Source organism: Lissotriton vulgaris, unplaced genomic scaffold (assembly GCF_964263255.1).
Source record: "Lissotriton vulgaris unplaced genomic scaffold, aLisVul1.2 SCAFFOLD_709, whole genome shotgun sequence".
Classification (NCBI taxonomy): Eukaryota; Metazoa; Chordata; class Amphibia; order Caudata; family Salamandridae; genus Lissotriton; species Lissotriton vulgaris.
The window spans coordinates 896005-909767 of NW_028245466.1; the positions used below are offsets into that span (position 1 = coordinate 896005).

General features: G+C 46.6%; 1 protein-coding gene across 1 annotated transcript in view; it reads right to left on the reverse strand.

Annotated features, from left to right (window-relative positions):
- POU1F1 (POU class 1 homeobox 1) overlaps positions 1-13763 on the reverse strand; it is a gene marked incomplete at its 5' end in the record, with an annotated part of 70204 nt that overhangs the window by 39214 nt on the left and 17227 nt on the right. The window contains one exon of the mRNA XM_086949080.1: positions 2177-2401. Coding sequence (XP_086805206.1) covers positions 2177-2401 — 225 coding nt within the window. The remainder of the gene's footprint in view (positions 1-2176; positions 2402-13763) is intronic.

Genomic DNA, 13763 nt, shown 5'->3' on the forward strand with positions numbered 1-13763 from the left:
GAGAGAGACTGACTGACTGAGAGAAACTGACAGAGAGAGACTGTGAGAGACTGACTGACAGAAAGGGAGAGACTGACTGACAAAAAGAGAGAGACTGACTTAGGGAGAGAGAGACTGAGAGAGAGACTGACAGACAGAGGGACTGACAGGGAGAGAGACTGACTGAGAGAGAGAGACTGACAGAGAGAGGGACTGACTGAGAGAGACTGACAGAGAGAGGGATATCGACTGACTGACAGACTGACAGAGAAAGAGCGAGACTGACTGACTGACCGACTGACTGAGAAAGACTAAATGACAGAGAGAGATAGACTGACTGACTGAGAGAGAGAGACTGAATGATTGAGAGAGACTGACTGACTGACCAACTGACTGATAGACTGACAGAAAGAGAGAGATAGAGAGACTGACAGAGAGAGACCGACTGACTAAGAGACTGACAGAGAGAGTGAGACTGACTGACTGACAGACTGACTGACTGAAAGAGACTGACTGAGAGAGAGACTGAATGACAGAGAGAGATAGACTGACTGACTGAGAGAGAGAGACTGACTGACTGAAAGAGAGAGACTGACTGACTGAGAGAGAGAGAGAGAGACTGTGATGGAATTGGGGTCAAAGTGTGTATGAAGCTATGCAATGCCTCTTAAGATTGCTATTGTCTACTAATAAAAATGTATTATCAAAATGTGCTCTTTGTAGTTACATCTGCTTTTGAAATACTGCATTGTCGCATTGTCTAATGTTTTAACCACATGGATGCTGCACATATTCCTCTGTTGTGCTGGACAGCAATAAAAACGGGTGTGGTCATGACGAGCTGAGCTCGTCATGAGCACACGAGAGGTGTACCTCATGACGAGCTGAGCTCGTCATGAGCATCGAAGGGATTAAAACGGAAACGAGAAGGAGCAGTGGATGCACTTTTGTCAAAACTGAACGATGAGTGGACCCGACGTTGTATATCATGACAGGAGTCTGCATCAGTAAACCCACCTAAAATTGGACAAACTTCCACTGCCTACTGATGGCAGGGTCCCTGTAATGAATGGACCACCACCTATGATAACTTGCTGGCAGACTAAGCCCAACCTTTGACTCCACCATCCAGTGTTACTTATAACAGATGTATTGGTGACAGTGGCGTAATAATTGCCCCGCATCCCCTGCTGTATGGCAGGTCACCGGCCTGAGAGCTCTAGACTGGCACGGAGGATGGGAGGGGGGCCTCTCCATGTAGTTTGCAGGGGGGTCCCCTCAAGTTTCGTTACGCCACTGCCCTAGAGGTGGCGTAGGTAGGCGCAACGAGGAGAAATGTTTTAATTGTTCCTCGTTTTTTCCTCTTTCAATGCGTGCTGCATTCTACAGCACGCATTGAAAGAGGAAAACGCCTTTGGTGATTGTTTTTGTGCAGGAAGGTGCCCCTTCCTGAACAAAAACAATCTCTCCATGGCACAGGCATCCTTGCACCATGGTGCCAGGGTGCCTGCTCTGGCGCTTGGCAGCTGTTTGTGCGCCAGCGCAGGGGAGAGCACAGGAATGTGAAATATTCTTGTAAATATGTTGCATTCCTGTGCTCTGAAAGTGCCACAGCGTGGCGCAGCCAAAGGGCTTATGGTGCCACGCTGCGGCACTTTCTTGTAGATCTGCCCCAGGGTCTCTGGACATGCCACACTGGGAGAAGTTTGGATACCTCATAGACAGAACACCCTGACTAATGTGCTATGTGTAACCATGCAAGAGTCAAAACATGCTTTTTAAAGGGGCTGTCCAGTGAATGATGTCTCAATAGATCTCAGAACCGTAACTGATATCGTCAAGCAAACAAACATTGTAGAATGGCAATGATTGGTGATTGTTACATATGCAGGACTGTGCAAAGAGAACAGTATTTGTTCTCTGCACTGACTGGCTCCTTTCAATGCGACACATGGTTTGACCTATTCTTGCATCTGTTAAAATTTTGTTTATGAATAAATATATTTTTCCGAATTTTTTTTCTGTTGTCTTTAAAGACAAACTAATTTACGAGAAACACTCTGACATACTATATAGAAGAGCATTAATTGCAAACAAATTTAAAATTAAACATATTGAATTGACTTTTGTTGCTTAAAAGAGGAACTCAATAAGTAACTTTCAAAGTAAAAAGAGAATATAGCAGACAAATACATACCCAGCTTAATTCTTCTCACTTTGAACTCATTCGCAAATTTTTCGAGTTCCCGAATTTCAGGAGAATCCATGTCTATTGGCTCTTCGATGACCTTGTTCTTCCTGCGAAATTCCTGCTTGAAATCGGTGAGTGAGGGGTCCTCTCCTAGGATAGACTGATGCATGGAAGCAAAGCCATGACCTAATGTACAAGGGCTGGCACTCATGAGGCAAGAGGTGAGGCTCCCTAAATGTGTAAAAAAAGGATATTTAAATAACTCTTTTCAACATAAATACTATAAAATCTACCAATAATCAACTACACTTATTTTGATAAATAAATGAACATTTGCTTAAATGTTCTTTATTTTATTACTTTAAACTTAAATTGTTTTTCTATATTTGAACTCTGTTTCCCATGACTCTTATCCCAGGAAACAACAATATGAATTGGATTAGAGCACAGGAATCCATTAATATTTTCAATAGTGTTGTTAAACAGTTCAAACTTATGCAGTGATTGACTTAAAACACATTTGCATATTTGGTATTAAATATTTGTAAAGAGAGCCACACATTCTCATATGTTTCACAGGACCGCATGTTGGAAAATGAGTACTCCTGAGAAGGCTTGAATATGTTTCCTTGAAAAGGTCAATACGTTTGCAAGACAGATTCGAGTCTCTCAGGTGTGTTAATGTGACAAAGCCTCCATAGTAGAGTAACTTAATGCTTCTCTTTCTTTTTGCAGTAGAGGACAGGCCAGATTATATACACTTGTATTTACAGTTTGTTGGTCAGGGCACTCTGCCAAAAAAGTGTCTGCTATGCCACAGTTCCCCTGCTTTATTCAAGGTTGTTGGTCAAAGTGCCTTACGCCATCCACCCCATTAACGGTGGACATTCTGACATACATTTTTTTGTGTTTGGGACTGCCAGGGAAAGCCTAGCAGTCTCAAACAGGAAATATTATTAATGACCCGACCGCATGCATAGAAAAGCACCCAGTGTATCACATCTGTTAAACCTGTCAGCTTTAGGGTGATCTTCTCCAAAACTCTTTGACTTCACCCCTCCTATTTTTCTGAATTCGTTTTTGTTAGCCTTAGAACTCTGTGCACTTTGCCATTACTATCCAGTGCTGTAGTACTTGTACTCAATCCCTAAAACATGGTTAAATTAGCTCTGGGTCTGCCTCCTCTGCGGCACATAGGGCGGCGTAACATGGTTCAAAAGCTGCTACTATTTCCCCATCCATTTTCCAACTGTGCCCGTACTCCCCTATGTCGAGAAATTACGGACAGGTCTGCCCCGTTGCATGGGGGTTCAGACGCAAAATGGAGCAAGTCTCTACCACTGTGCGGGTGATATGTGTTTCTTTCCCCCACATGAAGATAAGTCTGAAGGGTTGTCCCTATCTGTACTTGACTCCCTTGTCCTGCAGGAAGGTGGTGACTTCTAAGAAGGAGTTATGGCTTTGAAGTGTAATGGGGGAGAGATCCTGGAAGACCCCAACTTTGACACCCCCAAAAAGTAAGGGACCTTGGTTGCTTGCAGCCACCATGAGGGGACCTTTTTCTGGTGATAGTAGTGAATGCAGGTCATTATACCATGAGGCATGCAGGTGAAGTGACAGTGCTGCCCGCCTTATGTGTGCAGTCAAGAACAATGTCCTCATCCACCGGGGTCTGGAGGATTTGCTTGAAAAGGTGGATAATATAGTCTTCTAGGTCCCCGTTCTTTGCATTTAGAGGGACTCCTTTAATACTGATCTTGGAGTGGAATGACCTGTTTTCCAAATTCACCAGCTGCGTGGTAAAGTCAATGTTTTTTTATTGTAGATCAAGGAGGGTGTGCCATGGTTGTCCAGTTCCTCGTTCATGGTGTCGCCAACATCTTCCAATGCTGCCACTCATTGGTCGATGTCTGCTACCTCACACTTGATTACTTTAAAATTCAGCTGCTACCTCCTTCCTCAGGGTAGTGAACTCTCCTTGCAGCGTATGTAAGACATCCTCCATGAAGGAGTGTGTAAGGGGTGCTTCAGGGCAGTCATTGTCAGTGTTTGTTGACTGTGGTGGGACCTCCCCTGCCCCTGAGTCTCAATGGAGGCCTGCCTTTTTGATGGAGGCCTTGGAGAGTATGTATCGTAGTGTGGAGTCCTTTTTCACTCTGTGAGCCGCCATGTGCCCCTCATAGGTTCAGGTGCGGGGGGAGGTTTGGGAGCAAACAGCTCATGTGGTCCTTATTACAAGTTTCTCTGAGTTGGTCCACGGTTGGTTTTGGGCACCTCCTCAAGCGGGCTGGCAGGTGTTGGCATGTAGCTGCTGTGGCCACCTTCCAAGGTTCTGTTAAGGCCGCACACTAAATGTGACCCGTGGGTTCACTGACCTGTAGGCTGTGGTAGCATGGATGGGGTAGGCCTCTTCTCCACCCAATCCCCTGGGCCATTCGGTGGAGAAGAGGCCTACCCCATCTATGCTACCACAGCCTACAGGTCAGTGAATCCACAGCTCTGACTCTAACCACCTGAAGTGCATCCTGCTGAACACCCGCTCGGTCCACAGACACGCCACCGAACTCTGGGACCTACTCGACACTGCTTCACCGGACGTCGCCTTCCTTACAGAAACCTGGATGAACGCATCATCAACACCCGATATCGTCATAGCCATCCCGGACAATTACAAGATCACCCGAAAAGACCACTCCAATCGAACAGGAGGAGGCATCGCCATCGTCCATAAGAACACCATCAAAATCACGACCAGCTTCGACGATAACCTTGCAACCGTCGAACACCTCCACTTCCAGATCCACACCGACCCTAGGACCACACTCAGAGGCACCCTCATCTACAGGCCTCCAGGAACCCGTAAACAATTCAGTGAAGACATCACTGACTTCATCAGTCCACATGCCCTCGCCTCCGAGAACTACATTCTACTAGGAGACCTCAACTTCCACCTGGAAAAGAAAAACAACAGCAACACCACCACCCTTCTTGACAACCTGGCCAATCTCGGTCTCAAACAGCTTGTTGACACCCCCACCTATGTAGCCGGACATACGCTCGATCCAATCTTCACCTCCAGCAAACTCATCTCCTTCGATCGCACCACAGCTCTCCATTGGACGGACCACAGTTGTGTTCACTTCAGCTACAAAACCACCTCGACCCACAACCCCCCACAACCTATTCCCCGAAGAAACTGGAACAAAATCACCACCGACCAACTCCTCACATCGCTCAACCAAAACCCACCCGCCCTCTCATCGGACCCAAACTAAGCTGCCACCAAACTCAAACAATTGATCACGCACAGCGCTGACGAATTAGCACCCTTGAAAAACCATCACACCAAACAGGACAGCAAAAAGGCCCCCTGGTTCAACGATGACCTTAAGAAATCCAAGAAGCTATGCCGTACTCTCGAGAAAACATGGAGAAAAAACCCAACCACCGACAACATGACCACCTTCAAGGCAGCCATCCGCAAACACCACCAACTGATTCGATCCACCAAGAAATCAGCATTCAAGAATCGACTCGACAACAACGCCCACAACAGCAAGGAACTATTCAACATCGTCAAAGAATTCACCAACCCCACCGCAGCCTCAAACGACATCACTCCCTCCCAAGACCTCTGCGATTCGTTATCCTCCTTCTTCTACAACAAAATTGCCGACATACATAACAGCTTCAAAAACAGTTCCAACGAACAATCCTCTCCACCTCCCTCAGAACCTAAACAGCCCTCTAACAACCTCAGCGCCTGGAACCCAATCACCACTGAAGACACCATCCGCCTAATGAATTCCATCCATTCTGGCTCGCCAACCGACCCCTGTCACCACCACATCTTCAACAAAGCAGACTCCATCATCGCACCCCATCTCCGTGATGTCATCAACTGCTCCTTCAACTCTGCTACCTTCCCAGAAAGCTGGAAACACGCCGAAGTCAGCGCCCTCCTGAAGAAACCCACAGCAGACCCTTCTGAACTTAAAAACTACCGCCCCATATCACTCCTCCCATTCCCTGCCAAAGTCATTGAGAAAGCCGTCAATAGCCAACTCGCCGCCTTCCTTGAATCCAACAACTCCCTCGATCCCTCACAGTCTGGCTTTCGAGCCAAACACAGCACCGAGACCGCCCTCATCGCAGCAACAGACGACATCCGAACACTACTGGACAACGGAGAAACAGTTGCCCTCATTCTACTCGACCTCTCTGCCGCCTTCAACACTGTCTGTCACAGCACCCTCATACAACGCCTCAGCAACATTGGCATACAAGGAAAAGCCTTGGACTGGATCATCTCGTTCCTAGCTGGGAGAACTCAGAGAGTCAGACTTCCCCCATTCAAATCAGAGGCCACCGAAGTCATCTGCGGTGTACCACAAGGATCATCACTCAGTCCCACCCTCTTCAACGTTTTCATGAGTCCACTCGCATCTATTGCGCGTCAACACAACCTTAACATCATCTCCTATGCTGAAGACACCCAGCTGATCCTTTCCCTCCCCAAAGACCCTAACACAGCCAAAACCAATCTTCACGAAGGCATGAAAGAAGTAGCCGTATGGATGAAAAACAGCCGCCTAAAACTTAACTCAGACAAAACGGAAGTGCTCATCCTAGGGTCATCCCCCTCTGCCTGGGACGACTCATGATGGCCTTCGGCTCTGGGCTCAGCACCCATACCCACAGACCACGCACGTAACCTTGGCTTCATCCTAGACTCCTCACTCTCGATGACCAGACAAGTCAACGCCGTTTCATCCTCCTGCTTCAACGTACTTCGTATGCTCAAAAAAATCTTCTGTTGGATCCCCGCCGAGACAAGAAAGACTGTCACCCACGCACTGGTCACGAGTCGACTAGACTATGGAAACACCTTCTATGCCGGAATTACAGCCAAATTACAGAAAAAACTCCAACGCATCCAAAACGCATCAGCGAGACTCATTTTGGACATCCCTCGCCAAGATCACATTATCGGCCACCTGAAAGACCTCCACTGGCTTCCCGTCAACAAGAGAATAACGTTCCGTCTCCTCACCCACGCACACAAGGCCCTCTACAAACTAGGTCCCGAATGCCTCAAAACTCAACTATCCTTCTACACACTCACCCGCCAACTAAGATCCTCCAATCAAGCCCTCGCCGCAGTTCCGCATATCCAAAGATCCACCATGGGAGGTAGATCCTTCTCCTACTTGGCGGCCAAGACCTGGAACTCACTCCCCACTCACCTCCGCCTTACACAGAACCACATCTCCTTCAGAAAAGAACTTAAAACCTGGCTATTTGATAAATAATGAACCCCCTCCCCAAGCGCCTTGAGACCCTCTGGGTGAGTAGTGCGCTATATAAATTCTTGAACTTAAACTTAACCACTGTGGTGGTGGGCTCCTCCATACCCTCTATTAATTTGCCACCTGGGCTTCTCAGATCAGCCTCTTCCTCTGTTTGCATGGTGGCAGAAGGGCCGCAGTGAACTCTAGCGACTCTGGCAGCGATTTCCTCCCTACACTGGGCTCTACCTCTTTGGGTCCCCCATGGAGGCTTTTGCAGGCTCTCAAGTGTGGTGGTCTCCAAAAGTTCCCAGGAGCAGGGCAAAGACTAAGCTCCAAGGTATAGGCGAGCAGGGCTCTGGTGCGTTTGGCCAGGACTGGCATTGCATGCAGAAAGGTTGTGACAGCAGCTGCATACAGAATCTCTTGGAAATGTGGCTGTCACTGTTTGCTCTCCATCCAAAGTGTCCACCACTGACTGTTCAGTGTGAGCATGGTTGGTACGCTGCATTCCGGGCAGGGGATGAGGGTCAGGACTGCTGGCTGACAGGCCCGGAGTGCAGAGTTGTATAGTAGAGCTCCTACTTGGACATGTCCCCTTGAAATCCGCTTTAACCCCTTGCATGCTCGTGACGGAACCATTCCGTCACGAGCCGCGGTGGTGCTGTAATGGTGACGAAATGGTTCCGTCACGGCCCGGCCGCGGCGCCTGCGCGGCGCTGATTTCGCGCCAGCGCTGAGCGTTCCATTGAGCCGGCGGGGCTGTGACGGAACCATTCCGTCACAAGCACAGCGCCACCGTGGCTCGTGACGGAGTGGTTCCGTCACAAGCATGGCGGCGCCGTGCGGCCGCCCTCCCCCCTAGCGCCGCAGCGGAATTACCGTCGCGGCCAAGGGGTTAATGGTAAAGTTGGATTTTAAGTTACAATTCTGAAAACACAACTTTTAGAAAGTTTATACATAAAGAACAGTGGCTCCTAGCAGAATAAGAATGATTTCATATTGTTCCACAATCAATAGTAAAGAGCTGGACCCAATATTTAATTGTTGAAAACAAATAATAAGCTCAACAATAGAATTTCAAACAGGTGCTCTCTGCTCAGGTGGTCACACAGTGTATAATAACAAGCTGATAGAGAACGTGTGAGCAACATAAAAAGGCAACAGAGCAGTGATCACTATTCCTGTATTCTAACTAAATCCCAGATCCTGAAGAATATGTGGCAAAACAGTTCATCAATCTGATGTCCTCACTGCCCCAAGTGTTCATGGCATTTGGATCCAGCACAATAAAAGGATCATCATCAGGACTAGGAAATTTTCAGAGGAGTATCTAGAAGTGAAAAAATGAAAATCTTAAAATATGGGACCAGTGCTTAAAAACTGACAATAATAAAAATATGTGGGGTAATCACCTCCAGGTGACTAAGCAATGAGTAAATCTGTGGAGTGTCTGACAATGCATTAAAATAAGTATACACACACTGCAGTGAAAAATTGCTCAGTTGGATCTTTGCAAAGTTGAAAAAGACACCTACTACGTGACAATTAAATAAAAACCCCCACAAACGAAGAATGGAGCGTCCAAACAAAAATTATGGATCATTTTAAAGTATATCGTAAGGAGAGTGGCAGATAAAAAGGAGTGTACCTTACCACAGGAAGACATCACTTACTTGGCTGCTGCAGAGTAGCAGTTCGTTGTGCCACCCACTCCAGTAGCACTGTAAAACATGCCTCAGGCTTGCTCCAGTAGTGCAGTTTTAAGCTGCCATTTTGACCTGGCAAAATAATTCTTTTGCAAGGCTTAAATCTTAGAGGCTCATAGGTTAGGGTGCAAGGTAATTAAAAAGTAGGACATGTGTATTTAAGTCTATCATATTCTGTCAGTGAAAAGTTCCTAAAGTAGTTTTTTACTGTTGCACGGCTATCTGTCCCATAGACTAACACTGTTTTACTTACTTAATACTTAATACATGATAACTTCTATTTGGGTCTGGAAAGAAAAATGCTTCCACTCAATTGAACTGAAATTTAAGATACTCTTTAATGACACTTTTCAGCTTAAATCAAATGTGTTATGCCTTTCTGCCAGATACCTGGGTCACATGGATCTCCTGTTGTGGGTTGTATATTTCTTCCAGACATTAGATGAAATGGGCCTGGGTATGGATGAGGTGGACCTTCCTGACAGGATGGCTTGAAAAGAGCTGTGCCCGGCCTGATTACACTTCAAAGGATCCTGCATGAGGTGCACACAAAGAGACCTGATACCAGGCCTTTGTCACCCTAGGCAGTTTGGAGCAAAACTCAGGGGCAGGGGATGCACTGGCCAGAACCAGTTTGGGGGGTATATCAGGGATTACCCCCACTAATTGCCTGGCATCAGGTATAAATGTGGCACCATTAGAACTTCTCATCAGAACAATACTGGTCCTTTGGAAGACTCAGAAGATGGACTGTCCTGCTGTTTGAAGAAGGAAGATTGGAATGCCTTGCCTTGAAACCAGGCTTCCCATAAGTGACTCCAAGGTGGAATTGGCTGACCTCCTGTTTGAGCTACTGAACACCTCAAGCATCCAGAGGACTCCCTGCAACTGACCAGCTGAGAATCACCAGCTTGACCCGTTGGAGCCTTGATACTTGCCCCTGATGGAGTTGGTCCAGACACCTAAGTGGTGCCCCCCCATGTCCTGGACCCCTGGCTTGCATCAGAATGAACTCCTCCTGCTTCAAATCTACAGAAATCTGCACCCCAGGCAAAAACCCAGAAGTTTGGGGCTCTTCGTGACGGCAAGCAGGCACCTCGCATTAGCAGCAATCACAGCTTCAGCTACCAATGCGAAGTTCCAACAGTGACTTGCTCTTCATGCCAAACAGCGACCACTTGTGCCAACTGCCAATGCGAAGCTACAAAAATGACCACTTGTCTTGCCGACTTTGACCTCCTTGCGGTCTCAGCGAATGCAAAGCTTTGGCTAGAGCTCCTCATGTGGACTTGGATTTTGAGAAGGCAAACCCCACTTATTTTTATCTTCGTCACAGGTTTCTTAAAAAATGGCCCTTTTAATTAGGTACACAGCATGTACAGTATTAAGGCCATCACAAGCACTCCTCTCTTCTCCATTGTTTTTTTTAATCTAATTGTTCATTTATTCTTTCTTCAATTTTTACTTATTTTTTTATCTTCTCTCTGGGTGCAGATTCTTTTGTTCTGTTACTCTCCCTTATTCTATTATAAATAAATATAGTTCCTCTCCGGGGCTGACCTTTGCTATATGTATACAATGATATTTTATGCTGCCATGAGCTATGCATATGTTGTTTACTCAATTTTGAAAAACATAAATGCTGATGATCTATTTCTCGTGATTCTAGATGTGCTTGTGTGTCCCACACTGCTTATCAATCTTCGCCCTGATGAAGGTGTCGCCCTGTCCTGGGCCTTACACCGAAATGTGCGTTGGCGCTTAATCCCTCTCGTGTCCTTGGACGCTGTTTCCATTCACCATCGAGACAAGATACGAGAACCGTCCACTCTAGGAGTTTTTGGCAGTTTTTCCATCATTATTGATTTGCAGAAAAGTGGTTGTTGTGTAGAATGAATGTGCTGTGCACTATGAGTGAATGTAAGTATGACTGATGGTTATGAAGGACTATGTGCGGGACTCCGTATTTATTGATGATTTTTTATATATCTATATATGCATTCAAAAGATTGACACTATGTTTGATATAATAAAAGAAAAATATTTTGGGTAAATTAATTCTATTGTTGAATTTCTTGAACATATGCATTTATAAGCCTTGGTTGTTGGTAGTTAATATTGGGACCCCTTGCCTTGGGGCCACTCTTAATCTTTATATACAGGCAAGTGTCCTCTGCTATTATAGATTTCTGTAACTCTCCCCTGACCCACCTGCCTATCAGCTGTCTACAGGGGTCCCCCTTTGTATTGGAGATGTAAACTTTAATCTGCAAACAGGATAATGCTGAGCCCCGGGAGACCCAATAGATGACATGGGTCTTAGATGAAGAAAACAGACAAAGCTGCAGTTCCTGTGTGCGGCCTCATAGAAAGGAGGATATCCAACTTAGAGCCTGATTTGATACACCAGCTTCCTTCAGACGATTCTGCAGAAGCATGTGGCTGACAGTATCAAAGGCAGACGATAACTATAGGAGAACTAGCAAGTCTCAAATTCAACTCCTATCCTAGATCATCAAGGACAGAAAGCATCACTGCTTCTGTACTGTAGGTTGGATGGAAACCAGCCTGCAATGGAAAAAGAAAGTTGCATGAATAACAATTTTAATGAGGTGGTGATATGACCATATGCAAGGGAGGATGTTAATAGTGGAAGTCCACAGAAGCCAATGTTACCCTAAGGAAATGCTGAACTTGCATAACAATGCCTTAGTCAGGAGTACTCCTGGCTTACTTCTTAAATTCATGAGTAACCCAGAAGTACTGCAAGTGTAAGTCACACACATAGCATTTTTTTGTGAATTGGACCCACATTTTATAAATGTATAGGTAGCAGTTTCATGACTATGTCCTATGAACATCGCCATTGACGTTTCCAAAGAATCAGATCGGCTTAACCTCAGTTGTTTACTGAGAGAGTGTTGCAGCATCATTGGTTGCACTCATGCAGTGCCAAAGGGTATTGATAAATGGGAGGATTTGCATCTACCACTGATCTGATTCAGTGAGCAGTAAAATTGTGCTTTGATGATGGTGTCCATAAAAAGGTGGACCTACTTGCAAGAGCTTCTGAGATTTTTGGCGATTTGCGTAAATGATTGTGGCTGTTTTTCTATGGGTTGTGGCAGCAGTGTCTTGCATTTGTGACAGTACATAATGTATTATTATAGGGAATAGAGAGAATATCTGGGCTGTTATGTTAATATGGTACATTTATTTCAGGTAGCACTATTTCTCTGATATTGTTCACGCTGACTAAAACAACCATAGACATGATTGTGAAAGCAAAAGGCTAAAAGAAGTTCTTGCTTTAAAAACAAGCAACCCCACTGCCAACTCCAACGACATCACCCCCTCTCAAACCCTTTGCGACTCACTAGCTTCGTTCTTCCACGACAAAATCGCAGACATCCACAACAGCTTCGACAACCAACCCAAAGACCAACCCACCCAACCCTCTGCCGAACCTTCACCCCCCTTGAACATCCTTAATGACTGGAACCCAATCTCCAATGAGGACACCATCCGCCTGATGAACTCCATCCACTCAGGATCCCCCAGAGACCCATGCCCTCACCACATCTTCAACAAAGCAGACTCCATCATAGCACCACACCTCCGAGACGTCATCAACTGCTCCCTCAACTCCGGCACCTTCCCAGAAAGCTGGAAATACGCCGAACTCAGCGCCCTTCTGAAAAAGCCCACAGCTGACCCCACCGAACTAAAAAACTACCGCCCCATCTCGCTCCTTCCATTCCCGGCCAAAGTCATCGAGAAAGCTGTCAACAACCAGCTCGCCGCCTTCCTCGAAGCCAACAAATCCCTCGACTCCTCACAGTCCGGCTTCCGAGCCAAACACAGTACTGAGACCACACTCATCGCAGCAACTGACGACATCCGAACTCTACTGGACAATGGGGACACAGTCGCCCTCATCCTCCTCGACCTCTCCGCAGCCTTCGACACAGTCTGTCATAACACCCTGTTACAACGACTCAGAAACATCGGAATCCAAGGAAAAGCACTGGAATGGATCACCTCATTCCTTACCGGAAGAACTCAGAGAGTACGCCTCCCACCATTCAAGTCAGAGGCCACTGAAGTCATCTGCGGCGTGCCACAAGGATCTTCACTCAGCCCCACCCTCTTCAACGTATACATGAGCCCCCTCGCGGCCATCGCACGCCAACACAACCTCAACATCATCTCCTACGCTGATGACACTCAACTGATCCTCTCTCTCACCAAAGACCCTAACACCGCCAAAACCAACCTACATGAAGGAATGAAAGAGGTAGCCGAATGGATGAAGCATAGCCGTCTGAAACTGAATTCAGACAAAACAGAAGTCCTTATCTTAGGTACCTCCCCCTCCGCCTGGGACGACACTTGGTGGCCAGAGGCCCTTGGAAAAGCACCCATCCCGACGGATCACGCACGGAATCTAGGCGTCATCCTGGATTCCTCACTCTCGATGACCAGACAAGTCAACGCCGTCTCTTCATCTTGCTTCAACACTCTTCGCATGCTCAAAAAAACATTTCGCTGGATCCCCACCGAAACTAGAAAAACGGTCACCCAGGCACTAGTTAC